The 23483-nt window shown below is 37.0% G+C and overlaps 1 protein-coding gene across 2 annotated transcripts in view; it reads right to left on the reverse strand.

Annotated features, from left to right (window-relative positions):
• The window catches only part of PDS5A (PDS5 cohesin associated factor A), a 78513-nt gene that overhangs the window by 40419 nt on the left and 14611 nt on the right, over positions 1–23483 (reverse strand). For both annotated transcript variants that reach the window (XM_065836134.2, XM_065836133.2), the window contains exons 3-6: positions 5353–5556; positions 4843–4929; positions 3945–4042; positions 3353–3479 (exon numbers count right to left, since the gene is read on the reverse strand). In XM_065836134.2, the coding sequence (XP_065692206.1) occupies positions 3353–3479; positions 3945–4042; positions 4843–4929; positions 5353–5556 (516 nt within the window). The remainder of the gene's footprint in view (positions 1–3352; positions 3480–3944; positions 4043–4842; positions 4930–5352; positions 5557–23483) is intronic.

Here is a 23483-nt window from a genome sequence, read left to right on the forward strand (position 1 = left end):
ACACCCTGCAGCCAAAGCTCAGCGTTATCTGGAGGGTAAGACGGTGCTGCCTTCTCCCCAGAGGGCAATGCCCGCTCTGGGACACCCGTGGAGAGCACAAGAGCACCTGCGCTTGGGCAGGGAGAGCTGCAAACTTCCCACAGGCACATTTGATTGCAACATAACAAATCTGAACAGGGGGGTTTGTTACTCTTGAGCAAGATAAGGAATGTAGCTGCACATCTGAAAAATGTGACTGTCCAAATCTGCACAGAATCCAATAAGAAATATCTCATCTCATCTAGGGATTCATGCAGCTTGGAGGAGGGGAAAAAAAAAAAAGGTAGGTGGATTAGCTGCTTGCCCTGAAAATTACAAATGGCTGCAGACAAAATACAGCTAAGGCCTTCAGGATGACTGATTCTTGGAAAGACGGTATTTGGCAAGTCTACACTGGGAATGACTCCCTCATGTTCTTCTAGGTGATGAGATGACAAACCAAAAGACAATTCATCAAACGATAGTAAAGAAAATCAAATGGCCAAAGGCCGAAACAAATATCTCCTCAGTTACCACAGCACTAAATGGATGTCTCCTTATAGACAGATATGTATAAACTATTCTCAAATTCAAAACAAAACAGTTTCTACCAAACCAGAAAATGATTAAAATCTAGTTGGCAGGTATGTCTGTACTAAGCTGAAGGACTGCCAAACTCATAGAAAACATACTTTATTTGTATCTTCAATATGGCTTCAAACACTTATTGCAATTAAGTTTTATTGTTTATTTGTCTGTTTTGTTTTTTTTTTTTTTCCTAGACAGGCTCACCAGAGCTAAAAAAAACCAAAACAAAACCCACAAAACAAACAAAAAATAACCCAACAACCACCCAAACAAAAAAAACCAAGCCAACAACAAACACCAAAACAGCCTAGAAAATACATCTACAATGACAAAATAAAGAACTATTAAAAAACAATAAATAAACGATCAGACTGTTAGGAGGAAAAAAAAAAACCTTGAAGGTCTGGGTTGCCCATGCTGTAGAGGATGTGGAAGAAAATATAGATTTTTAATACATGAAACATATGCCTTTAAGGGATAATCTTGATAGTAAGAGCGTGAAGAAAACTATTCACTCACTAGTCCCGGTTTTAAAGTTGATAAAAAAAAAATACAGTTTGATGCCATAGGTGTTCTCAACAAAAGGTGACATACCTTACTGCTATTGAAAACCTCGATTTACTAGAGAAGAGCCACATTAGCACACACAGAGAGAACAATGTACAGTAAAGCCATTTAACTGATAATGGATTTACAAATTAATATAATTTAGATGCTGAGGCAGACTTTACTTCATGTCTAGGTACCAATTTTTATTGCAGAATTGTGTTACACAATGTAAGAAAATCTAAAACAAACAAAAACACAACACACAAAAAAGCTCAAGAAAGTAAAGAATACGTTATCCAAAATATATATTTCAGCCCCTTTACAAAGACGAACTTCCACTAAACTTAACAGTCTAGCCACACTGATACTTCTATTGTGTCGCAGCAGAGAATAACCAGTATTCAATTGCTTTGCACAGGCATAAAACTATTGTTGTTACATTTTCTCTAAAATAAGATAAACTGTGCTTTTCAAGCTATGGTGCTTCTGATTTATACACCTAAGGACAAACAATTCATATCACAGAATTTCCTAGGAGATCTGTTCATAAAAAGAAAACATAATTACCGCAGTAAAACTCCGCTAGGCAGAGCAGACAAAAGAACTTTCTGGGGTTTTCTCTGTGTGGTATTTTATTTTAAACACTATCATGGTAAAGCACTAGTTTAAGGTCTGTTGTTACAGGAAACAAGTTAAAACAGACCAAAAGACTGACCAAAGTACGATAGTGAGTACTGACCACAGCATATTATTTTCTCAGTCATGATGGTCAAGAGCCAGTAAGGACTGGCCACCAGTCTAGAGGTCAACATACTAAATATACAGTACGACCCAATACTTACACCCAGTTCACCTCCGTCTTGTCAAAGCCTTGCTTGAGAATTTCTTTCACTAGGCAAAATGAATATGATTAAGCTAACTACGTTGATGCTAAAGGATCTTATTCTCTTTTACTTTGCCTACACCAAGTAGTCACAACACATTGTTCAGCTGTACAAGGTTTAGTCAGTCTTCGCACCCTTACAGTAATGCCCACCATTGTTAACAGCCTGAGCCAGCACCTGACACATACATCTCAACTCCTCTATTTCCACTCCAGATCTTTACTGCCTATAATTGATTAGAGACAACTTTAAAAGAGCAGCATATTTTCAAAAGGACTCTTTTTCTATTCTTCTAAGAGGCCTCCCTTCCTGTTAGCAGTTCTAATAAGACATCATCTCATTGCTGTCAATAAAAATGAGTTAATAGAATGATATTCACATCTCATGGTCATGACAGAAGGAATGCAAACTGATCTCAGATGATAGACACACATACCTGGTAATCAGAGTATAGTTCACTTACTGTAGCTCATTAACTGAAACTTACTGTTCTACATACATTTTTCAGTAAGAAGCACAAGTGTCTTAGCAAGGGAGTTTTCTTAGTCAATGCAAAGCAACACCAGCCTGCATCTCACTTCTTGTGATTTCACAGCTAAGGGAGTTGTGTTTATTCTCCTTTCAACTTCATTTAGCTATTACAGCAAAGGTACTTCAAAAGCTCAACTGCAGATCCAGTGACCAGACAGTAAGTCACACAAAGAAACCAGAACGGTGGCATCAGCGACAGTTTGTGAAGCTGTCCGTAAAGGGGGAGTCTCTGAAAAACCTGCCCAAGCAGCTCTGTAGATGGGCTAAAACAACACCAGCGTGACAGTGACCATCTGCTAGGAGGAGTTCCCTAAGAGCCCTCTGGGAAGAAGGGGGTCACTTACAGTGAGTTAAAGGGATGCTGAACTTCGCAAAGGGCAGAAAGACTGTGGAACTCATGGAAGAATATGAAGCACTAAAAGCAACCAACTAATTAAAACCAAAACAAAACACAAAAACCAAATGTCAAACAACAACCCACAACCCTGAAGATACGTTCTCCTATTACATATTACATTTGCTTGAAAATAGTTTATTACTGTTTCAATACAGACTTCCTGAGGTGACAAGTACTTGATACCAAACAATCTAGACACAGCTAATGAACAGCAACAACTAATTCCCAAAGGAAATTTTCAATCTACTGTTACAAGGTTGGGGAGGAAAAAAAAAAAAGCAAGCAGATATGATGGTTGAAGTGTGTGGAGAGATAAACAACAAGCAAAAGGTAAAAAGAATTATTGTTACAAGGATATACTACTATAGTATTTTGCTTTGCAGACCTTGTGTGCAGGAATGAGGTTAATCAAAATGGAGTCCAGCAGCTCCTGAGTTACTCCATCGCCTTCCATGATGATAGAACTCATCAAATCCAGCATATGCATTTGTACCTTCTGGTTGTGGCTATTACTAAAAAGATAAAAGAATATTTTCAACACTAAATTTTCAGACCCTGACAAATATTAACAGCACTGTTAAGAAACAATGTCTAATGCTGTCCAGCTTCCCTTACAGTCTCCACATCTCAAAACTATTTTATGTGCCTTTCCTCTCTTACAGAAAGCTTCAAAAACCTACAACACTCTAGCTTTGCTTTAGGAAGTGAAACAAAACAAAAAATAAGAAAATAACAACCATGGAAATAGAAATGTAGATAAATGAGTCAGAACAAAGTACACTGTTGTAGCACATGCAAGAGATTATAAAACACGTCACCTTCCATATTGTCAGTAATTCGCACTCATTTGCTTTCCCTGTATCCCCTTGTTTGGAGGAATGTGTTCTATTCAGACATATTTATCTGTAGACTACGCAAGGATTCAGTCTACCCCAAAACTGGTGATATTTTAATATAATTAAAGCAACACAACTTACTTGATAACTGAAAAAAGAGTCCTAAAAAGCTGAATAAAAATTTCATTGCAATCTTCCAACTCAAAGCAGATGTTGTAAGACTTAACCCAAGCTAAATTCTAAAACAGAAATAGGATATTTAGGATATTACAACCTCACATTAAGTCACATAAATATAATCATGTTAGTTACATTTTTTTCTGTTTAAGGAAAAACATTATACAACAGATTGTACACCCTTTGGGGAAAGAGACTGGATATTTGCTTTGTATATGAGGAGCTCTTAAATCAAAGGAGCTTTGCAACATATATCCAGGAAAAAAACTAAATATAGAATAATCTCATTTTGTGTGTATAAAAGCAGACTAACAGAAACTGTTAACAAGTCCATGTTTTTAAACTTCTTTCTTCATGCTGTGAAACAATACAGTTTTAAACATCAATAAAAGGTTTACAAACAAGATACTCTTTCTAAAGGTATACTAATAAAACCCCTTCGCTTCTTCTCAAGAGTATGTTTCTCTAATGTTTTAAAACCAAAATCTTACATTCCTTCTCCCATCACCAAAATAAGCAGATTTGCATTTTAATCAGCATTTGAAATTCTCTCTTGATGAGCTAATATAACCTTAAGGGTGCACGATAAGAAAAACAATGTATAGAATTTTAAGACAAAGGTTAAGTGTTAATAAATACCAATCACTTTAACGTGTCATCAACTACAGGCTGCATGAACTCATTAAATGCAAACAGAATTGTAACTGCTAAAAGAAGCAATTAATTGCACTTTAATGAGTCTGGCGCGATTTACAGAATCAAAGAAATTTCCCAGGCATATCAGCACATCTGGAGAAAGACTGATTACACTTCTTAGGCTTAGAGCAAATACCATCACTGAAAGTTACAGTTATTGTGTTACCTCTAACAAGTAAAAGTATCTGTTAAATTGAGGGCTCTTCGTGTCCTCCAAGCCTTTTAATTGTCTTGTAATAAACAAGAATATGTCCTGTCAAAAAACAAGAAAGTGTTTACAAGCTTGAATCAGCAGAGAATAAAAATACAACCCTTTAGTAGTGACATCTACACACATTTACAAACTCATGATATGTGAACATCAAATTGCCTTTTCTAGGCACTGACAGAAAGCTATCCCCAACACAGATACTGGCTGTCTAGCATTCCTTTACACATCTCTGGCCCTTAACGAACTACACTGACTCACAGGACTAAAGCAACATCTCTTTAATAAAATTGAACATCAGTATAAATATGAGTAAAACAAAACAAAACAAAAAACAGTGGGTGTTTTTGCTTTTTGTTTGCTTGTGGTTTTTTTTTTTTTTTTTCCTAAGGGTGGTGGTGGCTTTTTTTCCCCCTCAGTAAGAGAATGAAGTAGGACGAAAGCCTTTATTTCATAAAGCTTTTTTACCTTAAGTTTGTCATGGGAAGTATATGGAGCTTCAGGAGCATAGATACGAAAAATATCAGCCAAACAACAGGCTACAAGGAGGCGCACATCTTTATTGGGATTCCTGAGGAAGAATTCAGACGCAAGGTGCAAGGCTAATGGGAGATACTGCTGTTTCTCATCCTCCGAGTCCTGGTCCATATCCATGAAGGTTTTTACCACCATCTGAAAAACACAGAAAAAACCCCAAAAAAACATTTGAGTGCTTTTTCATTTTATTCCTAATTACTAAAAAAATACTTTCTGAAAGGATGGAATGCTGTCAATATGTGCTCCACTGCATAATCACAGTACTACAACTTTCTCGTTAGGACAAAACACCAGAAAAAGGGAAGTGTTAACCTGATACTTAAAGGCTTATTGAACTCGGTATAAGGCACTAAAAAATGCTTTGCAGCTCTGCTTACTTTGCCAATCTTAACACGCTGGTGAGGTTGGAGATGGCAGCACCTCTTCATCAGAGCAGTTGCAGACCTCTTCAAAGGAAGGACTTGCCTCAGTATAGACAGTACAAGGGCCTGCAAGCCAGCTGGCCTGATGTATAAGACACAGTATAATGCAGCTGCTTTTAAGAGCTATGCCAAGACTTGAGAGGAGCCTAAGAAGTGAGTCTTGTACTCTGCCTGTATCAAGGCACAGAACTCAAGGACTATTCTACGTACACACAATCCTTTTAGCTGGTTTAAATTAACTAGATACCAGGTAAAAATTTAAGGCTTCATATACAAAATGTCTAATGTTACAGATCTGTTATCTGCATACTGAAAATTGTGTCTATAGCCTTATCTATACAACGAGAAATATCAACTTTGTAGTTTCCTTGTTTCTTCTGGTGCAGCTAAGAACTACTAATTCCTATGAAATGCCACCAAAATTGTTTATTTCTAATTACTGTAGAACCCCAGTTAACTGAAGGATCTCAACATAATGATTTGGCAGGACTGAAAGTGAAGCTTCAGTTTGAAGAAATAAAAGGTTGCAGGTTTAACTTCTGGAATAGGGTTTGTTGAAGGATGAGGACGGCTTCTAGGATGGCAGGACAGAACTGGGATGCGTGCCACAGATTCTTAGTCTGACCTTAGTCAAATTGGTCTTTACATCCCATTCCTCCATGTCACTTGAGCATCCTTTGAGTTAAAATTGTGAAGGCCAGCCATATTGCATACCAGTAGCACACCCATTACAAACACATTAAAGAGACATAAGAGACAACATAAAATGATAAAACTTAATGGGTCAAATTCACCTCTAGAATATTAAAAGTAAAGCACAAGAGGAGACTGAGCTCACACAGCTAATAAAAACATCTCTTACTCTTACCACAATTCTTCTGTTATGATGTCATTCAAATTATACTAAACTTGTTTCTCCATTATTAAACATGCCCCTGCTTCCAACATGGAAACACTGTCTTTCAGCTTTACCTTCTCCCTGAGTTTCGGAACCCAGTTTTAAACTCAGTAGATCTTATAAATTCAAACAAAAGTTGGACAGCAACTTTTCCTATAGTACATTATTTAAAACTCCTCCTCTATTTCTATAAATGTAGAAGTACATTCCTTCATGAAGCAACTTACAGAAAAAAAAAAAAAAAAAAGAAAGAAACAGAGAAAAAGAAAAACAGACAACATACCAACAAAATAAAAGAGAACTTTATGGCCACAGCCCAAAAAAGTCCGAATTCTACATGCATTGGCCTGTTTCCCTAAAAATATTCTTAAGCTGTATTTTGAAACATTAGCTGAAAGGATGAAAACATCTGAATATTGACAGTACAGGCCTGTCTGTTACAGTATGACACATCACCTGTCCTTCCCAGATACTGGAATTGAAACAATAGATTACATAGTTCTCAAAACTTACCAGGTTCTTTCAATAACGAAGATTTAAAAAAACTACAACCAAACAACCAGCAACAGCACAAACAAAAAACCCCACACAAAACAAACAAACAAAAAACCAAACCCAAACAAATGAACACCACAACTTAACCAAAAACCAACCCGATGCAAAACCCAAAAAACCCACGCCCCACTCTCTCTGCTGGGGACAGGACAGAGAATAATGGTCTTGACTTGCAGCATGGGATTCAGATTACTACTACCGAAGGCTTTAGGAACGGGGCAGAAAGGACTTAAAGATCTGTGGATCCTGCCCTGGAGACTGACAATAAACTGTCTCTGTACCATATAAACTCATGCCACTAAAGTTCCTTCCAGTCTTTTTACTCATTTTATAGATAACCTATATGAGTGACGTTTTGATCTTTCTCATAAATCCAATCTCCTTTCTCCCTATTCATATCACAAGCTTCCTAATCAGAATACCCTTCTACATTAAGATCTCTCTTTGGGTTCTCATATTCATATGACAATATGCATAAATCTCGCATATATCCCTTCTCTGCCATGTCAAAAACAGACAAGGTAAGGCAGCATAGTGCTATGAGAACTCACACAACATTCCCATTTGGTAACAAAATGTTAGGATATTCTGGGATTAAAGCAACGAAACTAGTCTTTGGCACCATCTTGACTGTTTGAAAACACACCAGCCTTACAAATTCTCCTATGTTGCTCTTGTATTCAAATGCAACTGCCAGCAAATGTCCATAAAACCTCATTTTATTTCCCTGCAAAGCACTCCTTGATATTTCCTCTCTATTGCAAACCAACACTTGGGCAGTAATCAGGTCACTGGCAAGCTGCAACTGCTATTTAATACACTGATTAATGTTGCCTCCATTGTTTCTTTATGGTCCCATATCTGCTTGTATTTCTGTGTTGTCTTTTGTTTTATAATGAAGTATTCGGTGCATGACGTTCTGCTTACAGCACGCACACGAAACGAACAGAATACTATCTTGGTCTTTATCTACGATCCCAGATACCAAAGCAATACAAATAATGAATAAAATGTATGGGGTACAGAAAATATATAACATAATGCAAATAATGAAAGTAACATATAGACAAACTACAGAGGGCTATACCACAGTTAAAAGCAAGATGTAAATTCTTGCTAGTGGCAAGACACATATAAGATTTTGGGAAAAGGGAATTAATAAAGACTTGCATTTAAGTACAATCCATGAATTTGTAGGACTGTCATCATAGTTCAACAAAATAATTATACACATTTCTTCAATATACACAATTAACTACACCTAAAATCCTATGGCCTGGGAGTAATCTCTGCTATAGCCAAGCAACTGCTGGCACTGATTAAGGTATTACACAATAGAATTATGTCCAAATGCCCGCTAACCTCCATATGAAATCAATTGTTGAAAAAAAAAAATTAAAATCAGACATTAACTTCAGTATATGCTTGCATCTTCACCCTCATTAGAAAGCCAAGAGCTCCCTCAAAATTTCACCAGTTACAGGACTGGCACTCTTGCTCTCTAGCACAACTGAAAAAAGTAGTTATCAAGCAACTACCAGGAGAGCAACTTAAGTCTTCAGATGTGCAAGACGCTTAATAGAACTGCATATCCTGAAGTACAACACCCGGATCAACAACCGTTCCACGTTTTCCCGGGGCGCTCCCGTCTTCCTCTCCACAGCCATCCATCGTCTTGTTTATGACAGGAACCACCTTCCCTTCCCTCCCCCAGTTCATACCATGTCTAATGCACAGTCTTGGTCTAGGACTATAGCTCACAAATACGTCCACAATACAAAGAAACAAAATGACAACAATACAAAGAAACGAAATGACAACATACTGCAAGTTCTTTTCTGTGTTTAGGTCTGACAGAGAAAAGTTACTTCTAATCACCTGGGATTGGTATTACTTAGGATATACAGTATCAACAGAAATATTAACATGTAAAGTTAGGCATACTTATCCTGCTCTTGCCAAAAACTCTTTCTAAAATTTTATTGTAGGCATAGTTCTTGTAAAGAACTGCTCATAACTGGTTCGGAAAGATTTTCATAGGTATAATTTTTTAGCCATACTACTGCAGTACAGGTATTGTGACACCTAGAAAATTAATTTATTAGAAGAGCAAAACTGAAAACCTGAAATATACAGAAGACTAAAGGTCAAAATAATTTAAAGGTTTAAATTGTTTTTAAACCCAAACTAGAAACCGCTCATATAACTAGTGCTATACATAAACACAACAATGAGGGCACATGACAAAGCAAGTAAGCCCAAGAAAATTCAAGGCTGTGGTTCATACTTTGTTAAAGCAAATTACATTGAAGGTATCATCTGATCCATCCTAACTATCCTTGTTCTAATTGAAAAAAAAAAAAAAAAAAAAACGAAACAAACAAAACCCCACTCCAATTCCTCTTTTTATTACAGTTTTCATTTTAGGTCTAAAACGAATCTCAACTTCCCAAAGTTTTGATTCAACCCTATATAAATATTTCTCTAGCAGAATGAAGTAGTTATTTCACAGTTGGGTATTAATTATTGTATTATCATGCTAAGTCAGTTTTTATTCCAGGAAAAAGTGATTAAACTGTAGTACGAACTCAATACTTTTTCAAATTACAGTACTATTGCCTAACTGAAGTCTTGTTGTACAGTTGAAACAACCGTAACTAGGGCACTAAAATTCATTTATATAAAACACTACAGACTTAGTAGCTTCCACCACTGAAAATTCTTACTATCCTTTGTGCAAAAAGCGGAAGACAAACCAGTATTATTTAAAGACATTAAAATAACATAACTCTTTTTTTTTCTCAAACAATTAAGCACTCAATTTGAACACTAATTGCTAGCAAATGTAAACAAAATACAGTTATTGACATTTACATTCATTCTGCATTGGTTTTGATTTAACACATCTCCTTTAAGTTATCACATATTGGTACTGTAGTTACCTTGCAGAAATAAAAGCATTAAAACTATTCTAGAAATTTTTGTTATTGCCATTTTACCACAGTAGCCTGAAATTCTAATTATCAAACCAAGACTTCATTCTCCCAGGCTCCGCAAACACACAAGTGAAATTATTGTAGCACTGGAGATGGTATAGAAATGCAAATACCTTCACTCAAACTAGCAAGAACAACAGTTAAATTGAGACTGCTAAGTCAGTCTTGTCACATTATGAACATATTGAAACTTGAAGACTGCATGAAAACACACCCTACGCAAGCCAGTCACTCGGGGCTACCTTTCACCCGCTGGAGAGAAATGCACAGACCACGACTGAACTCAAGCACAGAGGTCTATGATGACATCTGCAGATGTCAACTCAATTCTGCTCTGGAAGTGCCTAATTCTCTGTGCTGACCATGAAAGCAGCTCAGTGTGACTAGAGGTGAGATGAACTCTACCTCCAGCTCCTCCTGAGACTGCCAGCCTTTCAGTTGCATTGAAATACACACCGGAGGTTACCCAAGTGTTGTTCATCGTCTGCCACACCTCACACGCAGTTTCCACGCAGCCTGTTTGCAAAGACAGTAAATCCGCATGGTAGCTTGTCCTTGCATGACTCAGCTGCATGTCGCTCTTGTGCAAGACCTGTGCCTCAGATGGGAATGCTAACTTTTGCTGTTCAGCCCCTGGTTTGTGTTTATTAAACCATGTAGATTTAGGTGCATGGTTTGCTGGATCAGGAAGCTCAGGCTAAGGCTAAAAGCTGATTCCAGCTTTACGGGGAGGAAGGTTATATAAACACAAAAAGAGAGGGTGATCGGTGCAGATAAAGACTCAAACAAACGCTTGCAGAGAGGAAGAAGCAGGCAGATGGACGGAAGCCTTGCTGCGGCTGGCAGCAAACACAAACTTCCAAGCCAGTCACAGCACGGAGTAGGTGTGTGCAGGTTGCATTTGTTTTACTGTTCACACAGCAGCTTATTCTTATTATTCCAAAGAAGTAACATTTAATCACCCTTGTCTTGAAAAAAGACCAGGGAAAGACAGTATTTAAAAATTCGCCTTGAAATCATGGAAAAAAATAAATTTAACAATTGAGAGAATTTGATATCATTTACTGGTATAGGAATAAAAACTTCCTCAAGTTGATGTGAGCCCCACCCGACTCTTCCAGAGCTTGGACAGCTCAGGGAAAGATGTCAAAAGAAGGCTGAAATCAAACTACACTCAAAGGCTGCAATTTCCAACTCTGCTATCAGCGTGGTTTTGCTTTTTTTCCTTACATGACTTAAAGAGTATTATGAGTGACCCTTGCCATTAGCTAATAGCAATAAATTATGTTCTTTGACTAAGACCTAATTGTAAAACGTAGCAAAATCCACAGATGTGTATCTGGAAAAAATACTTCTAAATGGTGCAGATTTAGGATGAAAAGTCTTGGTCTCCCCTCAGATATAGTCTTATCTATCAGCCAGAACCGCCAAACAAACATGAAAAAATGGAAATTACCGTGAGGATAGAAACAAAAATAAAATAACTCAAAATATTCAAATCAGGAGGGCGAGATGATTGGTATTTCAGAATCTTTAAATACCTGACAAAAAAAAAAAAAAATCACAAAACTTAGCAACACAGGTTTAGTTTGTTTTTATTTAAAAAATAACAAAACAAAACACACACAAGGAACCAACACACAACACAAAGAAAATTCCACAATGACAAACCAAGCAGGATACCAACTGGCCAGAAATTAGCAACTGTCAACCTAATAATCAAGAAAGAAGATCCTGCAAACACATCCAATAGACTGACATCAACAGAAATTTATAATACAAACCTAATTTGGAAAGGCTAAATAAACACAGAAGTTAAGAGAAACAGGGTAACACATAGAAAGATAATTACTTTGTTAACCTGATGAACTTCATTTGATGAGACACACAACTCTGTCCACAAGGAAGAATGAGACAGGCAATTTGTCTGAGTGTCAAGAACAGCATCACACCGAGCCACATGGAAACTGAGGACAATGGAAGACATGAAGCTTAGCCCAACATTTGTTCCTTACCCCCTTCCTGAAGTGTTAAACTGAGAGGACCTTTCGGACCTGAATGAATTTATTGGTGAAGAACGGTGTTATAATTGACCCTATTTGTTATTTTCATAAACAACCGTGCTACAAGAAGTAGGAATGGAGCGTAATGACAACAGTGAGGGACTGGCAGCACAGGACATTATACGAGACAAACAGAAATACCAAAAATCAAATTGCTCAATGGTCACAAGCTTAGTGCTTAAAAAAAAAGAACTTGTGCTATTAAGAGCTTATCAGCTGGAAACAACAGGAGAAGAGAAAGATGGACATTTATTAAGCAATTGTAAAGAGATTATGAGCCAACCACAGGCTATGTGCATGAAGACAATGAAAACGCAATTACAGGATATGACAGAAGAAGTACTTCCAGTCAAGGAAAGGAAAAAACAGCAATACAACTCCTGAAATGCTAAAAATACTAAATGCTGATTTGAAATACATGACTTAGGTCTGATTACCCTCACTGACTAAAAGAAAAACAATTCAAAATGGGAAAGGTACAGAAGGTAGCTACCAAAAGAGTCCCAAAAGCCTTTTCTTGTAAGAGGACATTATGAGACTGTGGTTTGCTCAGTCTACCAAAACAACAGCCAAAGGTCTCTCTTTTAATACGCCTTAAATACAGGGGTCCCATTTATGCACTGGAAAAAGACTACAAGTGTGGAGGGGTTTTGTTAGATGGAGATATGTTGTTGAATTAGTCAGGCCCAAAGGAATCTCAAGGCCACTTCGAGAAGCTGAGAACAGAATCTGTTGTGAGAAAGAGGGGCGTTTCTTCATTAACAGGGTCTCAGCATGGCGTGAGTCGTCGGACCTATCATCGGTGGGGCTCCAGCGTGTGGACTGCCCGTGATACTCATTTAGCGAATCTGTGCTTGGAGCGTGGACGTGTGATTAAAGAATAGTTGCGTATATAAGGAGGCTTGTTTCTGTAATAAATGGCTTTGCGTGATTCACATTGAATCGGAATGCTGAGTCCTTTATTGCTCCAACATACAAGGAGAAGTGGCTAGAAATGGGCCAGCAGCATCTCCAGTCTGAGAACCAGGGCTGCTTTCTGACAGTAGGAGTGCACGCTCTGGAGCACCATCTGGAGCTGGGTTTCACTTCATGGCAAACAATTCCTTTTCAGGGTTCACATTTATCAGAGTCGTAGCTGGACAGAAGCAGATGCACAAATTAAGCAATAAGCATGTGTGAATCACAGAAGCAATGAACTGTAAAGGAGCCGATGGATTTTTGTGAAGTTTTGCTGTTGTCATTAGTAAAACAAAAAGTGGTGCTCCTGTCATGGAACTGTTATTAACTCCTGAAAAATACATTTTATTGCCAGATTTCCACTACGAATTCTATCTCTAATCTCTACAACATGACAGGACACTTAATAGGTTCTGAAAAACTCAGGGGGAAAAAAAAAAAAGTTGAACAAAACATTATACAAAGCATGTTGCACACCTTTTCAGGCAAAGACTATTTGCTGCCTTCTTTATACCCTACTCACCAAGTGAAGCCAATGACCAGGGTTTCTAGATGTGACTGTGGATGTGTTATAAGATATTTAAAGCTTATGCACAACAGCAACAGCAGTCTGTACAGTAAAGTCCCTGTGACTGGGCAAACAGTGTCACTGGCTGCCCTTTCCCTGGGGACTCACCTACACTGGGTTTTTCTTCAGAGGTTTGGCCAACTGCCAGAATACAAGCTAAGAAGTCTTAGACTTGTAATTTACCACTACCTTCACATTGCTAGAACAGCATATTCTGTATTATTTTAACTTACACTGAGCAACTCTGACAATATTTTCCAGGATATCAGATGTTCAATTAATCTGACATACAAAAAGCCAGAGAGACCGACTACTACTTATAATAAAAACAGTACGCTGAGCAGTTCATGAATTATTTGAAGTAGCTTTCTTGATACATGTTGTTAAGTAACTACATAACAAATATAAACATGACACACATATATTAGTATCATAATCAAACCAGGACAAATATTGTTACCAATTTGGGAGAGAGGTTGTACAATTATCCACATGTTATATCTCTATAATTAACACATAGCAGAATTACAGTTCTGCTATAAATCTAGAAGATTCCTCAAAGTAACATAAATGCAACAAATGGGGAGAAAAAGGCAAATAAAAAGAGAAAAATCAGATGCCGTAATAGAAAATGTCTTTCATGGCACACATTAGAATACACAGTTTCAACAGTCGTGGAATATTTTGCCCTGCAAAATCAGTCATGTGATGTTGATATCCTTGATTACAATAACTTGTACGGATTACCGCAAGGAAAGGTTGCAAGGAAGTCTGCTTCCCAATATTATAACAGCACAAAAGGAAACAAAACAGTGTCCTTCCTGCCCATCAGAAGATAATCCCAATACTATTAGCACCACATGTGATAAATCTTGTAATCTTTGGCCATGAACAACCCCATGGGAAAAATCAGATTAATGATATGCAAAGAAAATGCTACGTGCCTGTCCTTAGCACTCAAGCTTGACAAAAATACATCATCTTACTCAGAACTGAGTACTTTAGACAGTATTTACAGTATTTGACTTTAAATTTTTATTGTAGCAATATCTGGAAGATTCAAACCCATTTTTATACCATCCCAGTTCCTTCACTGTTATATGTAATAGCGAGGTGCTTTTTCCTCCAAGCCAAACGATACTTCAAAGCCAAGTCTGTTTTTTTTGTGTGTGTAAGCAGGTACCACTATGCTTCATGTAAGATCATCCTGTAAATTCATTTATATCTGCTGTTGTAAGAATACGAGATCTTTCTCATCTCTCCTCTCCTTTGAAACAGGGACTATTTCAAGCTGCTAAAATAAAATTAAAAAACCACCAAACACTCCCATCAAAACAGGTTGTGCTTTTGGTAGTTCTGATGATGTTAAAATTTGCCATTAAGGAGAAAGTAGATTTTAATCAGCTTTAACAGTCAAGAATTTAACAGAACTTCCGTTGTAACTGACTGGCTGGAGTACACACTGACAGGCTAACAAACACCAAAGAAGATGAAACAGACAGAACTTCAGAGCCATTTGCCAACCAGGACTAAATGGTGCAGATTTGGGATGAAAAGTCTTGGTCGCGCTCAGATATAGTCTTATCTATCAGCCAGAACCACCAAACAAACACGGAAAAATGGAAATTACTGTGAGGATAGAAACAAAAATAAAATAACTCAAAATGTTCAAATCAGGAGGGCGAGATGATTGGTATTTCAGAATCTTTAAATACCTGACAAAAAAAAAAATCTCAAAACTTAGCAGTACACAGTTCAAGCCCATCTCCCAGTAGCTACAGTTTTGGTTTCACGTGGCATGACGAAGATCCAGTTTAACCACTTGCTGCCACCATCTCCTTCCTTTCCTGCCTCTGGCCATGCGGTGCCACCCCATATTTTGCACTGGGCCCCAACACTTGTTGAATAACTCTGGGCAGTCTTCTGACAGGCTCACAGACAGCCATACGTTACAGAGCCAGTGGAAGGGAAGGTAGATAGAATTCAATGGCAAACACCAGGGAGGGAAGAAGAATTTAGCCTTCTAGTACATAAACTCTTAACAAGCAACCTTAATAGTGCCAAGCACGTGAAGCCTGAAACGGGCAGCTATATCCAAATCATACTAGTCTCCCAGAAAATTTTCCTCTGTTCATTAGAAAATACCATAAGCATAAGATGTGACCACTGACAGTTTTAAATTCAAGGTCCCAGAAACATGTCATTAATCTCCAAAACTTGTACTGAATATGTATCAACTCATTCATTCATTTGAATTTAATGATACATTTTCTGGTTTTATATCGTGACATGAGACAGCAGAGGTTCCCCATTTACCCTTCTAGACCATCATTTTTACTTTGCCCTGTAGATTCTTATTCTCATCACATCCTCATCTCAGACCTTTGGAAGTAAAGGTTCATTAGAACTGCAGTATTGCACAGAGCACATTCACGCAGTATTCAAAACAGCACACATGCCTAATTTATATAAAGGAAGCATAACATCCATAGGAGCATTTGGCTCCTTACCCATCGTTAAGTTCTATTAAATTTTTTGATAGAAGCTGTTCAGTGAGATTCCACTGAGCAGCCTAGACTGATGCATCAGTCTTCCCTCAGTTCTTTACAACTTCATAAAGTCAGCAAATAGTTTTGCTCACTGTTCCTCACCTTGCTTTTGCTGACGTTAAGCCTAAAGGCTTCCACTGGATTCACCCCGCTTATTTAAATTATTTGTCTTAACAGAGATTCATGAAATACTCCTTGGCTGTGACCAACCAAACCAACTCACCTCATCATATTTCCTGTTTTCAAAACAGCTAAAAGGTTTTCAAGTGTGCAGAGTACTATCTAATCTCAGGTCACTGTATGGTTTGTCACTAACAAAAATGACTTCTTTAAATCTCTTTTTTGTCAGCTTTTTATGCACGACAACACTTGGCTACTCAACCCAAGACATTTTAAAGTAGTTTTAATGGATGAAACTTCAAGAAGTACTGTTAGTTTGGCCTTAGCATATTGAAATCCTTTTGAGTATTTTGTTGTCCTAGTTTTAAGCTGTTTCACACAATTTTTTATGACACAAGCTATAATAGCATGGATCAAATCACATTTTAGTATTGTATGTATATTTCTTCTCAAATAATGAAAAGAAACAGTGCACATATTTATTGTCACTTTATCTCCTCATACTCATGCTAGTCACCACCTCTTACAAATCCATGATTAGATGTTTGAGTGTGGTGCCACAGCACCAATTTCTTCTTTCTTTCTTCCTTCCTTTTAATAAAGCAACCCAGTCTTTGGCGGTATCTAGTCTTTATTATTGGAAAGGTTTGTAAAGAGATTCTTTCCAATTTTCCTGCCAAAGTCTAACAATTGTTTAAGTACTCTAAAGAGGGTTCATAAATTGAAACACTGGAAGTTGTTTAAGTTCTTAGAAACTCTGTTTCCACATATATAGATACATTACAAAAAATACTTGCAAAGGGACTAAAAAGAGCCTATTCTTTAAACATTCTAATGATAATTCAAGACATCATCAGTTAGAAGCATTTCATTAAATAGCCCTTTTCCCCTAGGTATACTAGAAAGTGTTACATATGGCTGGGGCAAACCCAGAAAATTCTTAAAAGCGTATTCCCCATGGTGAAGGAGTTTCTGTTTCCATATGAAGTTTCCTAACACTTTGATAATAGCCTCCAGATGTGAAGGAGAGGATTCTTTATAACCAGCTCACTGCTGTGCAATAATTCATTTCCTCTTGCACAGAAAAGGTGGTGCTGGACAAGAACAGCAATGGCATTTTCATTTCTACTGTGAATTGACTCTAAGGATTCCTTTTATAGTGAATATTTAGGCTCAGTTCTCACAATAAAATCATGTGTTAGAGTTTCAATTCAACACACAACTAGAGAACAATGCTTCCAGTAATATTATGTTTTAAAGACTATATCTATGTATATTTCTACAGCACAGGGCAGGTGCATCCCGTGGTACATCACACAGTCTTCCTGACTCAGTCATCCAGAAGGGGTGGTGTATAAATTGCATCATGATCTCTTTCCTGCTTGTGTTCCAACATGACCAATACATGAGACCAGAAAAAGGTATTTTTTCAAAGAAAACACAGCTTTTCTATTTCAGCAATCTTGTAAATTGTGGTGTGTTGAAAGTTTGCTACATCTACTGTAGTAAAAAATTATACAAAAATATTTGTACCTTGTTCTTTCAGTCCAATTGCACAGTCTGCAACAGTAAGAATAAATTAAAAATTCTTTCATGGAACCTGTTTACTGACTGGCAATTACACATAATACCATTGTAGTCAGTTGCACAAGAAAGCACCAAACTGAACAAGAAAACACTATTCAGCCACAGCATTTTCTGGTTTCTTTAGGAGCCAGATTCCACCGAGCCTCAGAACTGAACATCAGAAGGCAAATCATGTGAAACCCTAGTGCAAACCCCTATCTATTGATAAAACAGCACTGAAAAATTTTGTCTGTGTGCCTGTCATCTTCTGGAGCTTTAACACTATCATATTAACCACAACTATCTAGAATGCAGAAGTCACAGGTTTCCATTGCCATGTGAAAGGCTGGACAAAAATCAGGACTATCAAACTGTGAAATGTTTTGGTATGTCACAATCAAAATTAACACTACCAACCAGCAACAACAATAAAACCCCCCTATCCAACAGCACATCGAACCAGAACCCGCTTCCAGGGGGCACCAGCTGACACGGGCGCTCTGTTCATCACCCTGCAGACAACTCCAGCCAGAGGCGAGGAACCAGCTCCTGCCCCTCCCAAACCAGACACACTTCTGCAAAGAGCTTCTGTTCAGGCTAATTAGTTTCTCCAATGAGGCACCATTTCACTAGAGCATTTTCCTACCTGTTGAACACTATTATCTATATTATTAATTTTTAAAAAAAGCAAAAAAGTTTTCTCCTTAGGCAGCTACCAAGTTCAAAAATAGGGCACTCTAGAATGGACCGAGGGCAAAATGCAGAAATTGCTTACTTGGTGTGTTGATGGTGGTTTCATTTTATGTTTAAGTAGCCTCAATATAAACAAAGTATCTGGAAATTCTTAAAGCACAGGAGAAAAACGGTGCATGAAAAATTGGACCTGGAACATGTCTGGAGTGGTTTCCTGGCTATAAGACTTATTTAATTCTTTAATGAGGAGGAAGAAAATTATGTATAATTAGTGCACGGAAAGTATTGTATTGGTAGAATTCATTTAACAAACTTAAATTATTTTCCTCTGACTAATGACAAGTATCCCTAAAGACTGATTTCTGATACATGTTAAAATAATTAAACCATTTTTAATAAATTTTCAATTTTAAAAGCTTTCTCTAAAATAGGTAGGAGACTAATGGAAAAATAAAAGGCCCCAATATTGCTGATGTAAGGATATGAAAGTCAAATCCACAGTGCTTAGCAACAGGATGGTACTAAAGACATAATGATTATATGTAGGATATTCAGTTTCTGAGAAATAAGCTTGGGAAAAAATGAATATGACAAGCCTATGGATTTTATTATAATGTAGGTAGCAAAGAATAACATGAAAAGTCTTCAATAAATTCAACTTGTACTATTACCATCATAACTGCCAATATTAAAAGTGTGGAAATACTTCGAATTTAATACATTATTTACAGAAAGCATTTTGAAGGACTTGACATAACGGTATTTAAAGTGCTATTTTTAATGATGTTACTGTTCATTTTATGATACAGTGTTTCACACAAGAATATAGACTTTTCCACTTTGGATATGAGAGTGAGATACATTTGTATGTTCAAAGAAAAAGCAAAAATGAAAAAGGCAAAGGCAGGAGTCTGAGGAAAAGACAGAAAACTCCCAGAGTTTTCCCCGTTCACATCTCTACCTCATATCTTTTTTAATCTCTTGGGACTTGATGTTTACACCAAATCACCAGTTACAGGACTATGTTTTCACTTGGTTCTAACTTTGCTAAACATTTTAATAATATTTTCAAGGAATATAATTACTTTGAGGCAACTGAAAATTATCCCCCATCCAAAATATGTATTCTGTTTCCAAAACCAAGACCTTTTTTTTCCTAATTAAAGAAAAAAAAATACTGCTTTTACAGAGTTCTACTGTACCTTTCTGGATTAGCAATACTATTTTAGAAGATACTATATCACTTCCCAGAGTTTTAGAGGTTTTAATAATTTTCTGTAGTTATTTTAATTTCAAGCTAATAAAGTCTTGTCTGGGAATTCTTCTCTAATATTTTGAGAACTTTAAGTAACTCCCAATTTCCTCTGCAAAAGTTCTGCAACTATTTGTCTATCAGTTCCATCAAATTCTTGCCTTGTGGATAATTAGAATATGCCTGTAACTGCTGTACCTGTCCTTCAACATTCCTCATATGTAATCACACAGTTTTATAGCTACTGATTTTGCTAAGATAAGAAGTAGGCAATATATCAGATATAAAGTGCTATTGCAAAGATTTTTTTTTTAAAGAATATTTTCAAAACATGACTGATTTTTTTAAGGAGTTCCAATACGGAGTTTTCTTGTATTAAATTTTCAGTGAAATATGTAAAGATCACCGATGTCCTAAAAATTACAGTGTGCAGTGAAATTTCCTTTCTTTGCTAAAAATGGACTTCAGATGAAGACTTCATGGTATGACCATTTCTACTGCAAACATCAGGTGCCCACCATTAGACAGGTTCCCCAGACCATTCCCGGTCAATCTACTGACATCACCTGCATTGTGTCACATCTTACTATTTTAACCTTCACATTCACTTCTGCTTTATTTTGGATCTCTCTAATTAGTGTAACAATTAAATTATCTAAGAAAAAAATATTTTCTGAAAATAAAAAAATCATAACTATGCAAGGAACAACTCAAATCAAGAAGACCTTAAGGTTAAAACCCCAAAATTCATTGTGTGCAATTTTTATTAAAAATTATACTATTTATATGTTTAATATTTTTATTTATATCTTTAAAGAGACTATTTAAGTTTAGTGTCAGAATTGACCATGCTGAATTTAGATTAACATTTCACAAAACTACATTGTTGAAATCAGCAACCTGCAAGTACTCATCTCCCTTATGAGGAAAGGCTGAAGGAGCTGGGTCTCTTTAGCTTGGAGGAGACTGAGGGGTAACCTCATTAATGTTTACAAATATATAAAGGGTGAGTGTCAGGAGGATGGAGCTAGGCTCTTCTTGGTGACAACCAATGACAGGACAAGGGGTAATGGGTTCAAACTGGAACACAAAAGGTTCCACTTAAATTTGAGAAGAAACTTCTTCTCAGTAAGGGTAACAGAGCACTGGAACAGGCTGCCCAGGGAGGTTGTGGAGTCTCCTACTCTGGAGACATTCAAAACTCGCCTGGACACCTTCCTGTGTAACCTCATCTAGGTGTTCCTGCTCCGGCAGGGGCACTGGACTAGATGATCTTCCGAGGTCCCTTCCAATCCCTAACATTCTGTGATTCTGTGACTAAATGTAATTTACATAGCTGCCTGCAGCTTTCTCATGAAGAATGCCTAAAACAGGAATTATGGAAAAATTTTAAAAGGTCCAACATACTTAAAAAAGCACTTGAGGCAGAGTAGTTCTGTATTTGTAATATGTTTTGCTGTGTTCATCCAGAAAAATCACTTACCCTCTCCATGACAAAATCTGGGAAATTTCAAGCTCAAAAGTACAAAAGTACACGTACAAAAGTAGAAAACAATGCAAGAATCTATCCACTTCTCAAAGTTATGTCCCTGTTAATATTCTACCTCTTGCTTCTTTAAAATTACTTTAACACTTAGCTTATTACTAATTAAGTATTTTGTTAGCCACTGAATTTTACAGTTTCTAAGAGTCTCATATTACAGTTATTTAAACTTTTCCAATAAATTCTACCAATCCAACAGTACCGTTGTCTCAGGATGGTGCGTACACCGCAGCAGCAAGTAACTTTTGCCTTCACTTGAAAGATGCAGTGAATTCCCTTTATAAGATCAGAGACCTGAAACAATATCAACCTGTACCCCAAGCATGAACATAAATTGGGTACTGGCAGAAGATTTGGTCATTTCACACATGTCTGCATCTGTGACAAAGAGGCAGTGCCAAAGACACAACTGAGCAGCTTACTGAGAAGGCAGGGAGCCTCAGCCTAAACAATTATGATTGCCCAGCACACACGAGAAAGTGCACACTTCATCAAGAGTACTGGACTGAAGTGGCCTGAAGCCACAAGCAAAAATAACGCCTCATTGTTTAAAAACGATCTTTGTTTCTGTTTCTCTGACTTAAAAAAATCGAACAAAGATTCAGTTTCACTTGTTCAGCTGCAGTGACCTCAGAACGGCAGTCCACATGCACGTACTGGAGATCAAAAAAGCAGCTAAAACATAAAAAGATATTATAACAGACAATGACTGGGAAACTTGAAAAAAGGAGGGGAAATGTTACCTACAAAAGGACACAACAGATCTCTCGGATCAAAACTGCAGCAGAATGCCAATTAGTTGATCAGATGATTGTCAAAATAAACCACTTGATCTTTCCTAAGTATGACACATCAACCACTACATAAGCACAAAATTTTACTTTTCTTATCTAAAAACACCCTAGACTGTATGGTTATTGTCTTCAGGTCCTGAAACCCATATAAATTTCTTATGTTTGTTCTAAGCTTGCATATACAAGATGTAAAAGACAAAAAGTTCCATTGCTTTTAACTCTTCAAAATCCACAACAGAATGAAATTCAAGTTTCATTCATGTTCTGTAGGTTGTTTTTGTGTTTTGTGTGTGTTTTGTTCTGGTTTCTTTTTTAATCACCCTCATAATCATAGCATGCAAGTCACTAGCATACTGAAATGGTTTACAAAAAACACCCAAACTGTGAAATGTGTCTTGCTCTGTTTGTTTTATCACATTCCCATCCTAAAAAGAAAAATGTAAGAGTACAATATTTTCTTCTGGATGATTTTTTTTCCTTTTTTTTTTTTTTTTTTTAATTTGAAATCAAAACATTTTGCAATGCATTTTCATAGTGAGAAAGGAAGACTTCAGAGTGCACTTTGGCCTGTAGATTGTGGAAACTTTCAACAGCCTTCAATAGCTGCAGGAGCTCATTGAACATTCTAAAAATGTTGTTGGCTGAGATTTATAACAAAAGCTGTGAACTATAATCTTCAGGGCCTAAAATTCAGGCTTTAAGTTGAAGCCATTTAGCACCTTAAAGGGCTGAGACCTAATATTTAACTACAAATTTTTTAAGAAATGAGTGTAGGAAGAGACAAAAAGTTACTGCCCAAGTAACTTATATTTGAGGAAAATGCTCCAGTATTTATCTTAGATAGTCGCAAAATACTGATACATTTATGATGGGATTAATCACAGAATTATATTCCAGATGTTGAGAGTAAAGTAAATAACCATAATCTGGATAAGGCTGAAATTCCAAGCCAAGTAGAGGCCAGGTGTTGCTCTGGCAGTTTCCTCACTAGTGGTAAATACAGCCCTGTATTAAAGACCAAAAAGAAGTAAGTACTAAAGGGAAACAGGAAGATGGAGAAAGATGCTTCCTGCTGCCAGAGCTCTG

This window comes from Patagioenas fasciata, chromosome 4 (assembly GCF_037038585.1).
Source record: "Patagioenas fasciata isolate bPatFas1 chromosome 4, bPatFas1.hap1, whole genome shotgun sequence".
Classification (NCBI taxonomy): domain Eukaryota; kingdom Metazoa; phylum Chordata; class Aves; order Columbiformes; family Columbidae; genus Patagioenas; species Patagioenas fasciata.